The 20,912-nt window shown below is 51.7% G+C and overlaps 8 protein-coding genes across 8 annotated transcripts; 7 read left to right on the top strand and 1 right to left on the bottom strand.

The window, feature by feature from the left end:
• Positions 1–3,165: 3,165 nt before the first annotated feature.
• AA0111_g9564 (hypothetical protein) lies at positions 3,166–3,954 on the top strand (the record flags this gene model as incomplete). Its single annotated transcript, XM_028656136.1, has 1 exon — positions 3,166–3,954. The coding sequence occupies one exon, from the start codon at positions 3,166–3,168 to the stop codon at positions 3,952–3,954; it is 789 nt and encodes a 262-aa protein (XP_028502838.1).
• A 1,122-nt stretch (positions 3,955–5,076) lies between these two features.
• On the bottom strand, positions 5,077–6,773 carry AA0111_g9563 (Fumarate hydratase; the record flags this gene model as incomplete). The annotated part of the gene is made up of 3 exons (XM_028656135.1): positions 5,077–5,272; positions 5,325–6,342; positions 6,392–6,773. The coding sequence occupies 3 exons, from the start codon at positions 6,771–6,773 to the stop codon at positions 5,077–5,079; spliced, it is 1,596 nt and encodes a 531-aa protein (XP_028502795.1).
• Positions 6,774–8,580: 1,807 nt separating this feature from the next.
• On the top strand, positions 8,581–9,622 carry AA0111_g9562 (hypothetical protein; the record flags this gene model as incomplete). The annotated part of the gene is made up of 2 exons (XM_028656134.1): positions 8,581–9,366; positions 9,416–9,622. 2 exons carry the CDS (start codon positions 8,581–8,583, stop codon positions 9,620–9,622), a joined length of 993 nt encoding a protein of 330 aa, XP_028502794.1.
• A 545-nt stretch (positions 9,623–10,167) lies between these two features.
• Positions 10,168–12,273, top strand: AA0111_g9561 (Serine/threonine-protein kinase; the record flags this gene model as incomplete). The annotated part of the gene is made up of 4 exons (XM_028656133.1): positions 10,168–10,717; positions 10,767–11,191; positions 11,241–12,120; positions 12,173–12,273. The coding sequence occupies 4 exons, from the start codon at positions 10,168–10,170 to the stop codon at positions 12,271–12,273; spliced, it is 1,956 nt and encodes a 651-aa protein (XP_028502797.1).
• Positions 12,274–12,762: 489 nt separating this feature from the next.
• On the top strand, positions 12,763–16,342 carry AA0111_g9560 (Structural maintenance of chromosomes protein 5; the record flags this gene model as incomplete). Its single annotated transcript, XM_028656132.1, has 5 exons — positions 12,763–14,937; positions 14,990–15,062; positions 15,111–15,238; positions 15,288–15,904; positions 15,955–16,342. 5 exons carry the CDS (start codon positions 12,763–12,765, stop codon positions 16,340–16,342), a joined length of 3,381 nt encoding a protein of 1,126 aa, XP_028502796.1.
• Positions 16,343–17,072: 730 nt separating this feature from the next.
• AA0111_g9559 (hypothetical protein) lies at positions 17,073–17,746 on the top strand (the record flags this gene model as incomplete). The annotated part of the gene is made up of 2 exons (XM_028656130.1): positions 17,073–17,485; positions 17,563–17,746. The coding sequence occupies 2 exons, from the start codon at positions 17,073–17,075 to the stop codon at positions 17,744–17,746; spliced, it is 597 nt and encodes a 198-aa protein (XP_028502768.1).
• A 605-nt stretch (positions 17,747–18,351) lies between these two features.
• On the top strand, positions 18,352–19,057 carry AA0111_g9558 (hypothetical protein; the record flags this gene model as incomplete). Its single annotated transcript, XM_028656129.1, has 2 exons — positions 18,352–18,450; positions 18,506–19,057. 2 exons carry the CDS (start codon positions 18,352–18,354, stop codon positions 19,055–19,057), a joined length of 651 nt encoding a protein of 216 aa, XP_028502765.1.
• A 221-nt stretch (positions 19,058–19,278) lies between these two features.
• AA0111_g9557 (hypothetical protein) lies at positions 19,279–20,553 on the top strand (the record flags this gene model as incomplete). The annotated part of the gene is made up of 1 exon (XM_028656128.1): positions 19,279–20,553. The coding sequence occupies one exon, from the start codon at positions 19,279–19,281 to the stop codon at positions 20,551–20,553; it is 1,275 nt and encodes a 424-aa protein (XP_028502760.1).
• Between the last annotated feature and the right edge of the window lie 359 nt (positions 20,554–20,912).

The following is a 20,912-nucleotide window of genomic DNA, read 5'->3' as shown; positions in this document are numbered from 1 at the left end:
AGCTTGTTTAGGTGAGCTTGCCGTGCGACGGCGGTTAGAGAAGTTGTGAAGTACACATCTTGCGGAAGTGCTCCTTGTTGTGTGTTAGCGAGGCTCAATAACGGGCGTAGAACGTTGCTAGACTTCGTGTGCGCCACGTGCGGCTCCGACACAGATGAGCTGATAATGAAGGATCTCGGAGCTCGGAATTGGAGAAGGTTGGTAGATTCGTGGGTGGTTTGTAAACGACTAACAGGTAGCTAGAGTCGGCTTCTTCTCTATTCGAGCGAGAAGCCAAATCGACGTCCACCCCATGGGCAAGAAATCTAGGAACCGCAAAGTCGGCCGCGTAGTATCGCATGTCCAGTCTACAACCCAAACGCTTGTTTGACCTAAGATCGTCTGTTATGACACGACTAGACTCGTGCGAGCGGCCAATATCGGGAACTACGGCCAGTCCTGGCAAGCGCCAGTGGGTCAACAGTCTGGGTCTTCGGAAGCGTGTCATGCAATACACGCAGAATACCGGATCTTCTCTATGATCAGTGTCTGTTGAACAAAAGAAAGAGATCGACAACGAGAGAGGAGAATGGTTTGGATGTGAACGTAGAGACAAGATGCATGGGTGCAGTAACCGCTACACTGTCTGATCAACTAACGCTCCGTGGTCCGGTCAAGCTTCGGTGAGGTAACATGGATACCTCGTGTATTGAACAGTGATCCTTGCCGCGGCTCCGTGCGGAATGATCATGGGCTAGAATCTCTAGAAGCAGAATCGTCAAGTATCGAAACTTGAGCATGTAGACCACTTCTAGCAAGCGGCCCGCATACCATTTCCGATACTCCGTACGTGGAGACGAGTAACGTATCGCCCCAAGCACGACCGGTCCCACATCGTGGGCGCGGGAGTACGTTACGATCTGGGTACCGTGTAGCTGGATCGCTAAGCGGTTTGATTGAGCAGCCACTCAGATGCCTCTCAGTAACGGACGAATGCTTTCGTGATTATTCATTTTGTAGGCGCTAGTAAACGTGGGATCTGGACCAGCTCTGGCAGGCTTGTGTTCCACACTGACAAGACTGAATCATCCACCATCAGCTGTGCAGCTATAATGTGGTCCAAGAAATCTAGACACTTCCGAATGCGTACGTATATCGTGTATGCGGAGCGGACATATGCCACTGGTCAGGTTTTGATTATGCGATCTTCAGCAGCTCCAAGTTATCATGGTAGAGATGGTTCCTTGTAGCTCACGTTCACTTTGTCAAATTTCTTGACTGTCTTGAACTAATGAAAGCTATGTGTCGCGAAGCTGTTACTTGGTAAGTTTGATGAAGATACCTCATTTCTCATATTCGAAGTGATCAAGCAATAGCAGACTTTAGTAGGGCTCATCTCATCCATACATCTCCCTCTCGGTCAAAATCCGAATCATGCGTCAACAGGCTACAGCGGAACGTTTGAACTCTCCCGATATGTATAATTGACCATGTAACAAGAACTCGTTGACCAACGCTGTGGCCTGATAGCATGCTCTTTGATTCCGACCTTTACATAAGGAAGTGGATATATTTGTGCAGTATTGTGGGAGACTCGTCCCGCTCATCAAACTACAGGTGTTGGACGGCGAAATATCATAGCTAGCGAACAGTTTAGCAAATACAAGTTTCTTCGCATGCAAAGTTCTTCCTAAGCCCCCTAACGCTCAGGCCACAGGCAGCTTGAAATACCTAGGCAGGGAAATCAACAGCGTCATGATGACGTTAAAGTTTCATCCTGTTAACCCAAGATTACAATAGCCCACATCTCTGCAAAACATGCCCAACTGACAAACATCTTGTTTATCGGTTTTCATCGTGGCGTCGGCGATGATAGATGATCTGAACTAAGATGAGCGCGGCGGTGTGAGCGGCATGCCATGAAGATACCACAGCGCTGCGGTCAAGGTCTGGCGGACAAGAGAAAGCGAGGTTGTGTCACTGTAGCAGGGTCGTACAACGACATTTGCAGCCGAAATAGACACAGGTTTACCAGTGGCGTGGGGATTTGGGGAAGATGCAGGTGAACTGGCAGTCGAAGCTAGCTGGTGCTAGCGCGTGCAGTAGCGCCGCACCGGTCCGCTTCGCCCTAGCCTCTCCTTTACATTTATTACAGCCAGAAACATGCTCGTACGACATTGAGAAACGCCCAAGCCTGTGTTGATGTGCGACGACTGCGTGCATGGGTTTTGATCGGTACTGTGTCCGTTCGCAGCTATACGCCTAGCGATCTCTCCGCGATGTGCCCACTGAAGCGAATCATTGCTATTTCCCAAGGTCTGTTTACGTTTCCAAGCTTAGACGGTCGGGAAGCAAACACTTCCAAGCAGCAACACTGCTATGCACGGTTTTCAATTCGACGTGTCAGAAATTGCATACCTCCAGGCTTAGCGCTGCTGTCCTACTGTAGCAATGTCATGCGCTGCCTATCAGTCTCTATCCCAGCAACGTCGAACGCCTCTTTGCGTCTCGCTCTGTGTCAGTGAGCAGTAGGAGAAGAAGTAGAAGAAAAAGAGGCGTTCAATCCCCACATTCCAGAATCCGTAGTCCTAACGGACAATGGCTCCGCAATGACCAGGTGCTCCCATTAAGAGCAAAGATGACTATCTTGGCATATTCGGATCGTCTGTACGGTAACACAGGATGTCTGAAGTAAGGGCGATGAGTCACGGCCTCATGCATTACGTTTGTTCTCTTCTCATACGATCTGCTACTGCCATCTGCATGTTTCCGTAGAGTTTACCGCGGCTCAAGCCGTGAATTCTGGGCACTTGGGATATAAGGAGTTGAGGCCAACCGGATTCCACCAGCCCGCCTCGCGCTCATATCAGCTCATAAGCCACTTGTACAAAGAACCCTAGGCCAAACTCGAAAGTGTAAAAGCAAACACCAACGATATGGTTTACCCAAATGCGCCTGGCGTTTCGACTCGACCGTGGGTCAAGAATTTCAATATCCCGCTGGAAGCGGGCAAATGCCTCGAATTCGTCTATAAAAGAGTCTGCAATGGTTCCCAAAGACTCGATACCCATAGCGAAAGGATCGGAATTATCACCTGTCGGGTCGACGCGCAAGAGAAGCAGAACGATATTCAGGGGCAGCTCATGAGCTCCTTCATGAAGAAGACTGAAGGAGACTGAAGAAGACATGGCACAACTCGAAGACCGTCTCAAGACTCAGAAGGCACTGAATATTCAACTAGAGACCTTAGTCCAACAGCTCGCACAATCCTGCAACAGACAACCAGATGCTATGATGGGACTCAAACAGCGTATGGATGAGCTTTCCAATCAAGCTGATGGACAAAAGACTATTGCTGTGGCGAAACTCACAAAGACAAGTCGGCAAATTCGAGAGCTAGATGAGCGGCTGCAAAGGTCGGAACGTAGGAGCGATATGGACAGTCAAAAGCTTATGGAGCTAGAAATGGATGTGGAGCACCGTTTCGAGACAGCAGTGATCGTTGCTCAAGAGGACCTGCGACACCACCATGATATGGTGCAGTCGCAAGCGAACGAGCATACAGAGACACTATTGAAGACTGTCAGAGTACTGGATTCCATCAGTCAACGAGTCAGCGTACTCGAGGCTGCGCAAGATTCACATGAAACGGCGACCAAGACCTGCCAGGCCGCCACGACTTTGCTCGAACCCCTGTACGAGCGTGTGAAACCGGTAAAACTCGCTTCTACCGCTCTCCAGATGGACGATTCAATTCACCCGACGCTGAAGATAATTGATTCCAAACTCAAAAACCTTCAGTTCGATGTCGACACACTAAGATCGCGCTCGGATACCGAAATTGTCGCATCTGTCAACTTCAAGAAAAGACTTGTTGCACTAGAGGAAGGTAGTGGAAGTGTGGCATCAACTAAGATCAAGGAAACACTCACTGGATTAGAGGAGAAAAGCCGAGATATGATCGATTATGTATAGTCAGTACTGGCTAACACACTGGATGAGCAGAAGGATTCACTTGCCAACTTAGCTAATCAAAGTCCTGAAGTTGAGATGACTGGTGTACACCCATTAGTCGACACCTCGAACAGCATGGAGCAATTAAACGCAACACATCAGACACAACTGCAGCAAGTTGATCTCCTACCACCACAACGAACCTATTAGTATCAACATGGGATACCACAACCCTCAACCACCGCGCCGGTGTCATTCCCCATACCACCTCCTGTTCCACCATTGTTCCGACACGATGCCCCACGAACAGTAGTCACGAGACAAGACATACACCAGCATCATATCTCTATGTAAATGGGAGCCGCAGATCGGGTGACAAGTAACGACATGCATATATGATGTACGGTCGAAGGGCATCCAGAGGTGCGGTTGTTAAGAGCTCAGGGGCTACAACAGGAGGGAGGATCTATGACTTATACTCCAGATAATTAGAGCTGTGCTAAGCTTGATCGTGTAGGAGTGGAGAAGGACTGATGAGGTGACAACAAAGAGTTTGGTGGCAGAGTACCTCTAGATATTGAAGTGTGTGCTAAAGTCAATTGGAGGTGATGTTTTGGGACAACTACAACCGGCTACTGGAGGCGAAGTCATACTCTGCCTGCCATCCACTCATTGCGTGGTACTAGAATGGTAGACTACAAACGCAGCAGACGACAAGCCGCTCAGAATTATTGAACATACGTTCGACATCAGCATCGGGTCCCTTTCTTAGGAAAGATCTGTGAGAAAGATGGAGGAGCATCTACAGACTTGGTGGACGGAGATAGAAGGGGCGGGCGTGTAATACTAGGAACAAAATCATAAATAGCGTGTGATGAGTTCCTCGCAATCTGCTCAATCGTTCCCGGTGCGTGCAGCTCCAAAGCGTAAGAACTGGATATGACAGAAAGCGCAGTATCATCGAGCAGCGTCTTTATCGATACGTAGCTGATTGAACACATGAGTGTCACGCAAATCGATATCGTTATATAAAACATCAACGCAACGATAACAGTGGTGCTAGTCATTGCCGCTCATATCCATGCTGTGTTGTACTTGTATGTTACATTTTACATTTTTACTATTTGAATCTCGTCACGGCACCTAGTTCTTAGGCTTGTACTCAGAGGGGTTGACCATCAGCTCAGGCCTGACGTACTTGTCAAAGTCCGCCTCGCTGATGACCTCGAGCTTGAGAGCAGCCTCCTTGAGGGTGAGGTTGTTCTTGTGTGCGTATTTGGCGGTCTTGCTAGCAGCGTCATAGCCGATGACGGGGTTGAGGCAGGTAACAAGCATGAGACTATATCAAGTTAGCTATATGAAGGACATTTGATTCGAGTAATGTGACTCACCTCTCGCTCATGATGGAGCTGATGCGCTTCTCATCCGCCTCCAGACCAGCAACGAGGTTCTTCTCGAAACTGCGCATGCCATCCGCAAGCAGACGCGAGCTGTGGAGCAGGTTGCGGATCATGACGGGCTTGAAGACGTTGAGCTCAAAGTTACCCTGCGATCCAGCGAAGGTGGTGGCGGCCTGGTTACCGAATACCTGGGCGCAGACCATGGTGAGGGACTCGCACTGTGTGGGGTTGACCTTGCCGGGCATGATGGAAGAACCGGGCTCGTTCTCAGGTAGCTTCAGCTCACCAAGACCGCATCGGGGTCCGGAACCGAGGAAGCGGATGTCTTGGGCGATCTTGAAGAGGGAGGTTGCGAGGGTGTTGAGCTGGCCATGGGCCTCGACGATGGCATCATGGGCAGCGAGGGCTTCAAACTTGTTGGGTGCGGTGACGAAGTCCTTGCCAGTCATCTTGCTGACTTCTGTGGCAATGTCCTCGGCGAAGCCCTTGAATGTGTTGATACCAGTTCCGACGGCTGTTCCACCCTGTGCCAGCATCTTGAGGCGCGGGAGACAGGTCTTTATCCGCTCAATGCCAAAGTCGAGCTGCTGTACGTATCCAGAGAACTCCTGGCCGAGAGTCAGAGGGGTAGCATCCTGAAGATGTGTCCTGCCAATCTTGATCAGGTTCTCCCACTGGTCGACCTTCTTCTGCAGCGCATCGCGGAGGCTGGTGAGGGCGGGAAGGAGCGACTCCTCGAAGTCGAGCACGGCGGCGATGTGCATGACGGTGGGGAAGGTGTCGTTGGAGGAGGCGGACATGTTGACATGGTCGTTGGGGTGGACTGGCTTCTTGCTGCCCATTGTGCCGCCGAGGATCTCGATGGCGCGGTTGGAGATGACTTCGTTCGCGTTCATGTTGGACTGGGTGCCAGAGCCAGTCTGCCACACCACAAGCGGGAAGTGGTCGATGAGCTTGAGGGAGGCCACCTCGTCAGCGGCCTGCTGGATGGCCTTTCCGAGCTTAGGGTCTGCTTGGGCGTTAGCCGTGTCGCCTTCGCATTCTTCAACGTGCCATACCCAACCCAAACTTCATGTTGACCGTGGCAGCAGCGCCCTTGAGGATACCAAAGGCGCGCACAATGGGCGGCGGCATGCGGTCCTGGGGCTGGTTGATCTTGAAGTTTTCCAGCGAGCGCTCTGTCTGGGCTCCCCAGTACTTGTCCGAGGGGACCTGGATCTCGCCAAAGGCATCGCTCTCGGTTCGTGTGTTTGCCATGCTGCTGGTGACGCTGAATTGGCGGCGCTGGAACTGGCTCTGCGACTTCACGGGGGTGTATCGAGTGGTGGAGAGCGGACGCGTGCTGCGGGCACAGCAGAAGGAGGGGCTGGCCTTTGCATGTGCGAGTGATCGCAATGCTCCGGCCTCGGCGGCGCGGAGCTTGATTGCGCTTCGGAACATGGTTGCAGCAGCTGTTTGTGGGGATGGGATGGAGTGGAAATGGGGGGCAGATGCCGGATTGGCTAATTGAAGTGCGCAGTGAACACCAAGGCGCAAGTCGCAAATCTGAAGACGAGACGAACAATTGCGCTGCGAGTCAAAATGCTCCAGTTCAGAGCTCTGACCTCATGTCCGCGGCAATTCCCTCCGGTCTTTCCCGCGGCCTCCATGAGGTGCACGTGACTCGCCAGCAAATGCCAAGCTACGGGTGGAATGCCCCTCCAGTTGGACCTTGGAAGCTCTGAAGAAGGCGTTGTCGAATTCATGGTTGTTGCCCGCCGTTGTTGCCAGAGGCCTGCTGCTAACTTTTACCACCAAGCCGACATGCCGCCATGCCGCCATCCCGCCATCCAGCACCGTGTCATTCTTCCGCTCTCTTTCCGCACCCCGGCACCAAATGCTCAGCATTAGCCTGTGATGACCTGCGCATGCAACGTCAAGCGTTCCGTCTCTTCTTCTGCGCTGATGCGGCGGTTCCATCATGTCCCACCGCCCTGGCCAGCCACGCTGTTCCCATTCTCTCAAGACCAGGCCGCGCAGCACTCTCAGAAGCCACGTCTCGTCCTGCTTCTTCTGGTGGAGACTCTGGCCCTCTCTCGGTGTAGATCTGCTTTGCCTGCTTCGGTCGGTCCTTAGTGGACTTTCCGCATAGTCACCGATCAAAAGCTTCGGCATTATCGGGCACACCCTGCTGCGTGAAACACGCCTCGTACCCAAGGCCTGTCCCCGCCCGAACTTCTCTCGCATCGCTGCGTTGGGTTCGGCTGAGGGTCCAATTTATTGGGTGATGATGTTAGACTCCGCCCTCTTTGATGACGATCTAGAGCTACCATGGCAAACGACCAAGTACACTTGGAAGCTAGGTTGCGGCGTGACGCCCTGGAACCATGTGCCCTGCGCTTTCCGTCTTCCGACGCCTGGTCATATTAGATTAACGTAGCGAGTCAAGTCGGAGCGCACCTGATCTGTCTCCACCATCCTTTCGATCCATGCTGGGCGCTCGTCTTCGAGCGAGCCAGCGTAACATGGAGCTAATGACCCCTCATCTTCACCTACGGCTCAGACTCCAGCCTCAACAAACGGTCCACTCCGTTTTTGCTGTTTACTGCTCTTTCGCAGCCTGCTATTGTATCTTCAACTTCACTTTGCCTTTGTGTGTGCATTTGTGAAGCACGGGTTCAGTTTGGCCACACGTACTTGCTTAGCTGCAGATAAGGCTTCCATGACGCTCATCGAGCCTTCTGCTACGAAGCTCTCTTTCCAACGACTGCCTCAATCAAGGCCGAACATTGACTGGCAACAGTTGCAACTCCATATTTCATAGCATCAGCATCAACATCAACATCGGCATCCGCCTCTATCCTGACACTCGCTTACCACCACTTGACACAGCTCATGGTACCATTTGTGAACGCAAGCGCAAATCCTCTACAAGACATCTATCATGGCTCACAATGACAACGGCGCAACTTCTTGGCCTCAATATACCACTGATCCTGAAGACCCGCATGCAGAGCTGACTGCCCCGACTCTCTCTTCACAGAGACCGTTTCAACAACAACTTCCACCCATATATCAAAACTACCATGGACTCGGTGGCAACACTTCAGCACCCCTCATACCTGAGAGAAATCATCAGTCGGTTTCTATGCCTCTCGTACCGCCTACAAGCAATTATCCATCGGGAAGTTCGCCTTTGCCATTTATGGCGAGCAATCGTCGACATTTTTATCCCCCCACCACATACTCATATGAACCGTATCCAGTCATGAATCCCTCAAGGCCGTCGCCCACGCGAAACGTGTTTGATCAGCCGCTGGTGGGCCAGACGTTGTATAACAATGGTGTCAGCGTCCAGAGCTACCCTTTCCCAATGTCAGCAGGTTACAGCAATCCTCCTCTGTTCGGATCTTTCAACGCTGTACCTTCATATAGTCCACCCCGCAGCAATCAAAGGACGAGCGTCGGACCAACTGCCCGCAGTGCCCGTGCAGACACTGTACGTGGCCCTTATGCAAGACATCGAGAGCCAGTACCAGGAAGCCGGGCTCGAGATCCGAGACCACCACCCCAAGCACCGAGTCAAGCAAGGGAACAAACATACCCTGGATTCGAACAACCTCCATGGATATCCTTTCCGGGTCCGAGTCGCCGCTCGGATCGTAGTACATCCCCGCGCGCCTCGAATCGTAGGAATTTCGAGCGGTACTCGGTCGACCTCTCACAGTCGAGCACGTCGTCTGACGCAGAAGAAGCGGCTGCCCGTGCGCCACCATCGAACCGCATGAGGCACCGACCAAGAGAAGTACGACCACGGCCGCCAGGCCGCCACACTTTCAGTGACCCCAATGTTTCCACTGCTCGCCAGATCAATATACTGAAGCTCAGCCTAAATCGGCATCTACCAAGCGCGCTTCCAGAGGATGCGTCCAAAACTTGTGATATCTGTCAGAAAGACTACGCCACGACACTTGTAGCACCCACAGAAGACGAGGAGAATGCTGTGCAGCTAGTTTGCGGACACAGATTTGGAGAGTTTTGCATAAACCAATGGGTCAGTATAAGTACCTAGAAGAGGCTGTTTGCCTGCTAACACAGCCCAGTTTGATACGTGCAGAGAACATAAGAACAAAGTTACTTGTCCCATGTGCCGGGCACAGCTGATAGAAGAGTCCCGATGGATCCCACCCTTGCTACATGCATCTTCACGTGGGCAGGCATTTATCGAACTTCTTGCCCGCGAACAAGAACTACTTGCTCGCGCAGAAATGCAGGCCCAGGAGTTTCAGAGCCATATTTACCAGACATGAGGGTTGGCAAGCGAGTTGGGAGCGAGGATGCTGTCCTTAGAGCTGTGATATCATTGTTTCGGACGGGCAATCTTGGTCGGCTACTCGGGGCGTTATCGTTTGGCGGTGGTATTTACTGACGGTCGCACAGGATATGGGTAATTGGGATACAGAGGGCGTTAGATTGGATCTGTACATAATACGTGCCGAGCATGGGATCAACATCAGCATCTTCGTGGCTACCGAATTTGCATGTCAGGACCTTGCGTCGATCGCAGATGGGCTCCACTTGCCGGGATGCCTGGAATTCATCGTTGCCCGGAGCCACACTTAGCCCAAAACATGCACCCCGCCATCAACACAAACTTGACCCTCTACACCCTGCGCCCGTCAAACTACGAAGGCGTGTAAAGTGTTGCGTTACAAAAACACTGTCGCCGATTGCCTGCGCCCGCATTGCTAGCCTTTTGCTTCTTCGCGCTTGCCTGCCTGTCCCCCGCGGCTATTCGCTGCTGCCCATCCACCGCTCCTTCCTGCCCCATCGCCCAGTAGCCCAGTAGCCCATCATGGAAGACGGCAATAGAGATAACTTCCAGCTGCCTGCCCCTCCACCCCCATTGCAGACCCGCGACAACGCAATGGATCGCCCAGGCACGCCGACCGAAGCCTTCATGAGCCCGCAGCAGACGCCCCAGGGCAGTCCAAGCAAACACCACCAGCCGCCCGGCGCATTCGATCTGCCGCACGTCTTCGAAAATGCCATGAGGCTGCTACCCACCATGGGCTCGCCCTCCAAGACGAAGCCCGCAACACCAACACTGCCCAACAAACTGCAGCTCGGTGACTACAGCGCACAGGATAGCCCAAGTCATGCACCGGGCAGCCCCACACGCAAGTCGAATCAAGAGAACACACCCCTCAGTGGCCGTCCGGGCCTGCAGAAGGAGTCGAGCTATCTCACACACGCAGCACAGTCGCGGCAGGAGCCCTACAGGACGCGCGAGGAAGGCCAGCAGTCCACACGCTACATCAACGGCCCACAGCGCTTGTCCCCAGAGGAATTGGAGAAGGCAAGGAAGCCGGCCGTCAAGCGCCTGGCCAACGTGACTCAGCTGTGTAAGGTCTGGATCAAACCATCTCGAGCCAGTGCTAATGGAACCTGTAGACTTCCTCGATTACTACTACGATCTGCTCACTTACGTGCACAGTCGCCAGAGCCGTCTGTCTCAGTTCAAGGCCCAGAACCCTCCACCGCCAGATACACCAGAAGAGGAATACAACGATGCCCTTACACAATATCTTGGCCGCGAGCGCGCCAACCTCCGCAAGCGACGTACTCGGTTACGGCAGGGTGATTTCCAGATCCTCACACAAGTCGGTCAGGGTGGCTATGGACAGGTATACTTGGCCCAGAAAAAGGACTCACGCGAGGTGTGCGCCCTCAAGGTCATGAGCAAGAAGCTGCTGTTCAAGCTGGATGAAGTTCGCCACGTCTTGACAGAGCGCGACATCTTGACCACTGCTAAGAGCGAGTGGCTCGTCCGCCTACTCTACGCCTTCCAAGACGATAAGAGCATCTACCTCGCCATGGTGAGTTGCATCAAGAGCAAGTATTGCGTAATGAACTGACGACTGCTAGGAATACGTCCCCGGAGGTGACTTCCGAACCTTGCTCAACAACACTGGTGTCTTGCACAACCGACATGCCCGCTTCTACATTGCCGAAATGTTCTCGTGTATCGATTCGCTGCATCAGCTGGGCTACATTCATCGCGACTTGAAGCCTGAAAACTTTTTGATTGACAGCACTGGACACGTCAAGCTAACAGACTTTGGCCTTGCAGCCGGTATCCTTGCGCCTTCAAAGATTGAGTCTATGCGTATCAAGCTCGAATCTGTCAGTGACGTTGTGTCGCCATTTGGCCGTCCTATCGAAGACCGATCGGCAGCACAGCGTCGGGAAAACTACCGCTCTCTCCGCGAACGAGACGTCAACTACGCCAAGAGTATCGTTGGAAGTCCTGACTACATGGCGCCTGAAGTGTTGAAGGGTGACGAATACGATTTTACAGTCGACTACTGGAGCCTGGGGTGTATGTTGTTCGAGGCCCTAGCCGGATATCCACCCTTCGCTGGTGCCACGGTTGACGAAACCTGGCAAAACTTGAAACAATGGAAGAAGGTCCTGCGGAAACCCGTCTACGAAGATCCTTCCTACTTCCTGTCGAAGCGCACCTGGGACCTCATCGTCCGTCTCGTAGCATCTAAGTCTACCCGCTTCCGCAACATTTCTGAGATTCATGCCCATCAGTACTTTGCTGAGGTCGATTGGACGAGGTTGAGGGAGCAGAAGGCACCGTTCGTACCGGAGTTGGACAGCGAGACCGACGCTGGATACTTTGACGATTTCGGCAACGAAGCCGACATGGCGAAATACAAGGAAGTACACGAGAAGCAGGCTGCTTTGGAGGCTATGCAAGACCGCAACGTTCAGATGGGCAAGGGTCTATTTGTTGGATGTAAGTCTTGACGAATACTAGTGTTTCGTCAAATCGCTAATCTGTATTGCAGTCACCTTCCGCCACAAGAAGACAGCCGACGAGAACGGCAAACCGTCAAGCCCCAGGAAGCCGCTTCCAATGGTTGAGGAGAACTTTGGCACCATATTCTAAGAGCTATCATTCTGCTTTGCGTGTCGTAGCACTGGTTGCGTCGGCACATTCTTTCATTCGTACACCCGTTTTCAGGCATCAACCACAGCAACTGAAAGTCGTGGGCGTGAGCCGAGTGATGAGGTGCGTGCGTGGAAAGGCCAGTTTCTAGGTTCCACGTTGTGACATGATTTGTTAGATTTGGCGTTCAGTTTGGTCTAAGCATAGCTTATTGGGCGGGCAAGTGATTTGCGTGCATTGAGTTGTCGTGTATTAGTAGACAATGAGTACAAGAGTGAGAGTAGTGCTTCCTCATCGTGTGATATGCAAGTGATTGTACAATGGAAGACAATCGACTAGAGCTAGCATGGAGGTGTCCACACGACAGCACGTGATCGCGTTCAGCGCACGGAGCCATCGCGTCACGCTAATGGATAGTTCCCGTCATTCCATCCCCTCCTTCATACTGCATACTCCACATACGGCGACCCACACAAAGAAATCGCGACCATGCCTGGTATCGTTCAGCGAGGTCGAAAACGACCATCGCGCGCGGTCAGCGAAGATGAAGACGAAGAATCTTCTGCCTCCTCCTCTCCACCGTCGTCCGCTAGTAAACGCGCACGCTACGAACAGAACGCGCCCAACGGCTCCCTCCGAGCAAATGGCCACCGGAATGGCTCGACCGCACACGCTCAGGACGATTTCAAACCGGGATCGCTTGTCAGAGTGAAGCTCACAAACTTCGTCACATACACGGCTGCCGAGTTTCATTTGGGACCAAGCCTGAACATGATCATCGGTCCGAACGGTACAGGAAAGAGCACCTTGGTCTGCGCAATCTGCTTGGGTCTAGGATGGAATAGTGAGCATCTGGGCAGGGCTAAAGAGCTGGGCCAATTCGTCAAACACGGCGCGACAGAAGCCGTCATTGAGATCGAGCTTGCAACGGGTTCTGGCAAAGGCCCAAATCGAATAGTCAAGCGCCTCATTCGTAAAGAAGACAACAAGTCTGTCTTTTTCCTAGAGGATAGGCGCGTCACCCAGAAAGATGTCGTAGCGATGGCCAAAGGATACTCCATTCAAATCGACAATCTGTGCCAGTTCTTGCCGCAGGACCGTGTTGTTGCATTCTCCATGATGAGCGACGTCGATCGTCTACGAGAAACTCAGCGCGCTGCAGCGCCTCCTTACATGGTAGAGTGGCATGATCAGCTAAAGGCCCTGCGTGTAAGCGAGCGATCGAAGGAGGATGAGCAGAGCAAGCAACGCGAGAGTCTTGAGAAGTCGGAAAAACAACAGACCTCATTAAGAGGCGATGTGGACCGTCACCACCAGCGCGAAAATCTACAGCGAGAAGCAAAATGTCTAGAGATGGTCAGGCCTATGATCGAGATGAAGGACCTCAAGACAAACATTAACAATATCAAGACGGAAATCCGAGAAGCAAGACTGGAGCTCGATCAGATCAACGTCGACATAGAGCCAGCGCGTCAAGCTCAGTCGGCAGTTGAAGCATATCAGGATCAAATACAGCAGGTTGTGCGCCTTCGCAAGAACCGCGTTGATATGATCAAGACTCAAGCCGACAACATTGCGAGAAAGGTCGACGCTGAAAAGACAAAGGCAGCAGAGTCTACGGCGATGATTAGTGCTGAACTAGCATCGAAGAAGACGAGCGAGCAGGACATGGTCCGCCTAAATCATGAGATCGTCAAGCTGAAGCAACAGCAAAACAGTGAGCCCGAGCATTACGACGCCGAGTCTTATGAGCAACGCAAGGCGGCTCTACGTAATGAGATATCAACTAGGGCGGGCCTTGTCGTGGAAAAGGAAAACATATTACTCGATATGAGGAACCGTCGCGTGCCTGACATCTCGAGGCAGAATGAAAAGCTGAAAGCAGACCGCGCAAGGCTGAGTACCCAAAGCGGGAAACAGGCCAGTCTCTTACAGAAACTTTCTCACGACACAGCTGCTGCATGGGACTGGGTTCAGAAGCACAAAGACTCTCTAGATCTGAGAGGTAAAGTATTCGGTCCGCCGATCCTAGAATGTTCCGTCATAGACCCTAGGTATGCTCAAGCCGTCGAAGGGCAGTTGAGAAGGGGTGATGTCGTTGCCATTACCTGTACCCACAAAGATGATCAAAAGCTACTCATGAACAAACTCCTAACTAAAAAAGACAACGGCGGGCAAGGACTTCACGACGTCCATCTTCGAACATCGCCGAAGCCTCTCTCTGCGTATCAAAAGCCCGTCTCTGAAGCAGAACTGACTCGTTACGGATTCGAGGGATATATGTTAGATTACCTTCAAGGGCCGGATGAAGTCTTGGCAATGCTTTGCGACAACAACAGATTACACCAGATTGCCTATGCTGCGAACCCAATCTCGGACGAGCAACACGAGGCTGTAACAAACAGCCCGATTCACAGCTGGGTCAGTGGTGTGCTCACGAATCGCGTTGTTCGACGTTACGGCCAAGCTTCGACTTCCGTCACAAAACTTAGACCGGCACAATTCTTCGTTGACCAGCCAGCCAACGCGGATGAAATGCGGGAGCTTGACCAAAAGCAACGGGAGCTAGTGCGAACAAAACAAGAGCTGCAAGAGGAAAACGCTGTAGTCAAGAATGAAATGAAGACCCTCAACGAGGAGATTGCAGAATTTAGACAAGAAATGGTATAGGCCCCCTGCTGGTATACATGATCTCCATTTACTAAGAAGGAGGTAGGAAATCGTCCAAGCTGAGCAAAATGGCATCAGGAAAGCTTTGGCCGAATGGGAAGCCCTTCCTGGAAAGATTGGTGTGTTTCAGTTATGAGAGAAAGAGCATGTTTGCTGATTCTATATAGCAATGAAACAAACGGACCTGGACAGCCATAAACAGAAGATTGCGGAAACGGCCGACCGCATTCGAGCAATCAAAGCCGACGCTCGTGTCGCATCACTGAAGGCGGCTAGTCTGACGCTCGAATATGCTGTAAGTTACGCTCATTCTTTCGTGCAGCATTTGCTGATTTGCTTTACAGAAAGCTGTCACACAGATGAGAGCATTTCATGAATCGCACGTGGAGGCTGAGATTAGATTCATTGAAGCCAAGTCTGAACTCAGGGGCTTGATACAGGAGAACAGCGAAATACTGCAGAAACAGCAAGCACAACAGGCCAGGATCGCTGAGCTTGATCAGCGCCATCAGGCCCTTCGGCGTGACTACAGGAGGATTTTCAACGTCACGCAGGAAGAGATTAGCACCTGCACCGAGGAGGAGAATCGGATGATACTCGCATACAAAGAATCTATCCCCAGCATCGATGACTTGGACATAGAGATACAGTCTGTCACTGCGCGATTGGGAATGATGGCTGAAGGCAATCCTGGGGCGATCAAAGCTTACGAGAAGCGCGAAGAGGAAATCAGAACAGCACGAATCAAGCTGGACGAGTACGCCCGTGATCTCGAGCAAATCCAGGATGAGATCAACGAGATCCGCGGCAAGTGGGAACCTGAGCTCGACCGTCTTGTTCGCAAAATCAGCGCAGCCTTCGCGCAACAGTTTGAGATGATCGGATGCGCAGGAGACGTCCAGGTGAACAAACACGAAGCAGATTTTGACAAATGGTCCATCCAGATCTCCGTCCGCTTCCGGTCAGTTTTTTCCTGGTCCGTGAATGAAACGACGCTAATGATCCTAATAGAGAAAATGAGAGTCTCAGCGTCCTAGACTCCCACCGCCAATCCGGTGGCGAGCGCTCCGTCTCAACCGTCTTCTACCTCATGGCGCTACAAGACCTCGCCCAATCGCCCTTCCGCGTCGTCGACGAAATCAATCAGGGTATGGATCCTCGCAACGAACGTATGGTACATGGGCGCATGGTGGATATTGCGTGCCAGGAGAACACGAGTCAATACTTTCTTGTGACACCCAAACTTCTGCCTGGTCTCAAGTATCACGAGAAGATGAAGGTGCATATCATCAACTCTGGAGAACATGTCCCGGTTGCAACAGGAAAAACGGGTGAGTGGAATTTGTCAAGTATGGCAGAGATCGCCCTGGCAGTTCGGCGGAGCGTTGCTGTCGCTTGAAGACGTAAAACGGTATAAGTGTTGCTCAAGGGTAGACGAAAGCATCTCGTGTAAGATGTGACACTACTGCCATGGTGATTAGGAGGCGTTTACGGTTCGACATGTTTAACGGCGGAGGGCATTGGCATTGGCAATGGCGCAGGTGCATAATGATACCAGTGCTACGGCTTAGCAAACGTGCGATATTGATCGCGCATCGAACATTCTTAGCGCTCTTCTTATCAGCGCTATCGCATGGCGTGCGCGGAGAATATATTGAGTTACCCGTATCCGTACGTGGCTATGTAACCATTTCCTTTGACATATCGTGTTCGTGCGACGCGGCGTGGTACCTTTGTGCAGCAACAACTACCTTATTCTGCAGACACCTCGCCAATACTCAGCTGTAGGTCGATCCCAACACTCTCCGCTGGATGTGGAAGCTCGAAAGCTGAAAAGTTTGTACGAGGCAAGCGGGTACCCTGGTACTGCTCACCTGTATTATAGGTTGGGGTGGTGCTATGGCTCGCTACGGTTGGTCCCAGGGCTGCGTCATGGTACAGAATACCTTGGAAGTGTTGCATCGCAGGAGGCGACCCAAGAGAGGCGCAAACGAAACGGGAATATGAGAGAGCCTTTTTCCTCGTGTGTATACTGGATAAATGCCTACGTTCAGTTCATCAATATACGAGAACAGCTAAAGAATCAACTGCCTTCCAGAGCAACAACAGTATCGAACGACTTCGGCAACATGACACTATACACTATATTCTCCGCCTTTGCACTTCTTTCACCTCCTGCGAGCGCTCTGCCAAACACTCTGTTTGCTCTCCAAACCATTACGACAGAAACATGGCAGATTCCTCGTCTGGACATGCATATGATGAGCATCGGCACTGGTATTCCGGGTAACCCACCTTGGCCTGAAGATTCAAAGTTCGATTCTACCATTGACTTTGACGTGATGGTTCCAGCTGCGACAGGACTGGCAAAGTGGAATTGTCAGGGTGCTATGGCAAATAGTACTATCACGGAGCGGCTGATCGATTGTGTAAGATATGAGGAAGACGGAGAAGGCGGCTTGATGTTTGGGATGCAGAAGTATGATGGTCTTGGAGAACGAAGGGCTGAGTTAAGCTTTTCGCTGTGGCTGTACAGGAACAGGTATGCTTTCTTGGCTTTTTACGACATCCTCACGATCATGCATATGTCGACATACACTGACGCTGATTACCGTGTAGACAAGACGGTGACCTGCTTGTCCCGACGTTCTCAGGCCACACAGCTATCACAGCAAACGACGCGAAGGAACCAACCAGTTATCTTACGTGTCTTCAGGGTAAACCGTACGACGGATTGAGATGTAAGATCAAGAGCTATCTGAGTGTAAACAAAGAGCTTGTCATTGAAGGGTTAGCTGCCTAAGCATCTGAGAATGGCGCGAAATAAGCAGATCTGTCAAAGACCGAAGCGAAGAGGTGACGAAGCAAATGTCTAAAGCCGGATAATGGCGATGATTAATGGAGACCAGCGCTATGTCGGCGACAGAGTCGGCTGGAGAAGCGTTGTTTTGGTCGTATGTCTCATAGCGTGTATGTTGTACGTAGTGGGGCGGGAGTCGCGTGTTTCAAAATCTCCATGCTCTTCCTCTCCCGTTAGAATGACTTTGGCCGATACGTGTCGGTGAGATGTATGTATGCAACCTCGATATTTGCATGAATGATGCTTCGCGGTAGCCGAACTAACAATCCTATACTCTTGTCGTCCCTGACTACACCTTTTGCGGTTTGCTATATGGTCTGATCAGAGCGCCTTCGCGTAACTGAGGCTGCGAAAACGACTTGTCGAGGTTCGAGACAGCGACACGTTAGAGTGCTACTGCAGGTATACTGCCGCACATATGCATGACTGGACTGTTGCCAATGTTTGTCTTGGAAGCAACGAAATTGCGTTCCCCTCTACCTGTACACCTGCTTCTTAATCTCTTCCTACTCACGCTTGGTTGCTAACGACCTCTTCGCGTTGTGAACATGCTTTCTATCGTTGCCGTTGCTGTCATGGGTATTGAAGACGTTCGTAGGGCGTATACCATCGATGTTGGACGAGATGTGATCGAAACAGGATGCATTGTAAGTGTTAGCCCAGGAGCTCCGTGATGGATAGGTAGCTAATATGCTTGCATAGACCTGTATTCCTGATGCCCCACCTACGAACACGATCGCGGTGCGAACAATAGCTTCAGCAGCCAGCATCACCGTAGACCAAGGCGTCTCTTCCGGTCATCTGCCGCTCGAAGAAATCTCTTACATGTCTCCTGCTCCAACAAAGCACTCACCTCGACCCTCGTCCCAGCTCACCGCTGCAGCAAAGACTGGCATTATCGCTGCCTTCGTCGCTGTTTTCTTCATTCTACTTCTACTCGTACTCGAGTACACCTATCTTCGACGAAAACGACGGGACCGCGCCTTAGAACGAACGATCGATGAAGTGGAAGATGGAACTGAGCTGGAGGAATCCACGGCAAGCGAAAGCAAGGAGAACATGGTACTCGAGAGCAGAGTTGAGATAGTTATCGAAGAAGAGCAGCGTAGTGAGAGTGAGAGTTGGGACGGGGAAAGCCAGTGGGGCATTGGTACAGATGGCGAAGACAGTGATGGTGATCTTGGTGAATGGATAAGAGGAGGGGGATGGGAGAGAGGAAGAAACGGTATGAGCCTATCACGAACAGAAAGCTGAGTCTGGAGCGGAAACCATCGCGTACGATGAGAACAGACTAGGTTCGAGGTTGTCGTTGGAACAGTGGGTCATGGCCGCAGTCACGTCCGCATTAGCGCAAGATTTTCCCTCTTCCGTGAATCTGTCTGCACATTTAAGCCCTATAATCCACTCACTTCCTTTTCTCTTGTGGCACAGCCAGCGCACACTTTGCAGGCACAGAAAGCGACCGTTGCCCCACCATGGCTGCCAACTGCAAAATTACATCGGCTAATCACAATCCGTGGTTTCTCGACCCTGTCATGATCGAACTCCAGTCATGTCCAGTTGTAGGTGCGGAGGAGATTGCCGAGCTAATGGTTCCGGCCCGTATGAGGTTTCTCGATTCCAGCAGTGGGACTGTGGTCCGCGAGTTCAAAAAGGGCTATGGACCTTCTAAATGGAATTGCTCCACGATACCAACTCTGCACGATACGGGTGCTCGACGATTGCACCCGCGTTCACTGTCAAAGATCCTCAAGATGGATCAATCGTGGATTGGTGACGCGCAATTCTACCCTCCTCTAATTCCTCCTCTATGTCTTCCACTGCTAAGCCAAGCAGATCGCGAAGCAACAGTGGAGAGACTGCTGGAGCATTTAGATAATCCACAGTATACCGAGTATGCGACGACACTCACCTCCCGATCGTCTGCCGTAGACCGATGCCTCAGGCACTTCGTAGGTGGTAACGAGACCTCAAGTACTCTCCCACAGCTGTCGGCGGACATTACTTCGATCATGCATTGCGGTGCTCTTCTTCCTCTAGAAGTGTCAGCTCTAACAAGCAGCAGTACGATACACCTCATTACCGGTGTGCGCGTCTACATCGTGTACCCTCCAACACCACACAACATGGCGACTATGCACAAGTATTTGCTAGACCTCACTGAAGATCCTGCGCCAAAGCGTGCAAGCGTATGCAATGACTTACAGGAAGGTATCACCTTCGTTCAGCGCGCTGGTCAGACTGCAACCATACCACCGTTCTGTCCAACAATGATTTTCTCTACGACAACCAGCGCAGGGGTAATTGTCCGTTCGCGTTGCCACAACGAAGTGTCAATGCGACTAACGCGATTGGAGCTTATAGTAGCTCAGATCAGGGCTGTACAGCACGTGTGTCGAGAGACAGCGGATACATCGTTGGAATACCACACTGTACAGCTGTACAAAGACATATCTACAGTTTTTAGAGCATCGGAGCCGAGCAGTTCTGGCTGGAGACGGACATTAGCCCTGGGAGCTGCTTGGCAAGACAACCATACTCGTTTCCGGGCTCTGATAGAGGGGCATGTCTCCCAGCCGTTGAAAGATAAAATCCTGAAGAATGTCCCGCGACTTTGGAACTTCGCTGTGCAGAACCAAGACTTTGAAGAATGTCCAGTCTGCAACGTGGACCTCAAGGACCTCGGCATGGCGTTCATCGCGCACTTCCGGAAAGAGCACTGGATTGAGGCCGAAGACAACACTCAGTGAGATAGCGATTGATACTTATTACTTATGGACGTCTACGATGGATCGCAGAGGATCACAGGAAAGAGGAAGTCTTAGTGGCTGAGAAGCGTCATGGTGCTTTAGACCAAGCTCCGCTCGTCAAAGACCATGGCATCAGATCGCTCGTAACGTTTGGGTGCAGAAGTAGTACGAGACGAGATGCGAACGAAAGGAAAACAACAATATGGGGTGACTGAGTAGCGTGAAGGACAAGAGGCTATGGGACGCAGTGATGTTTGACAAGGACAAGTTCATCAAGACTGATATTTCGCGGCCGGTCGGGAACGGAAGCTTTCAGCACTGCCTAAATACCTATCATTCGATCCCCGTTCGCAACAAGA

The sequence above is a fragment of the Alternaria arborescens genome (genome assembly GCF_004154835.1).
Source record: "Alternaria arborescens strain FERA 675 chromosome Unknown contig_28, whole genome shotgun sequence".
Classification (NCBI taxonomy): domain Eukaryota; kingdom Fungi; phylum Ascomycota; class Dothideomycetes; order Pleosporales; family Pleosporaceae; genus Alternaria; species Alternaria arborescens.
This window is presented reverse-complemented; position numbering and strand designations above follow the sequence as displayed.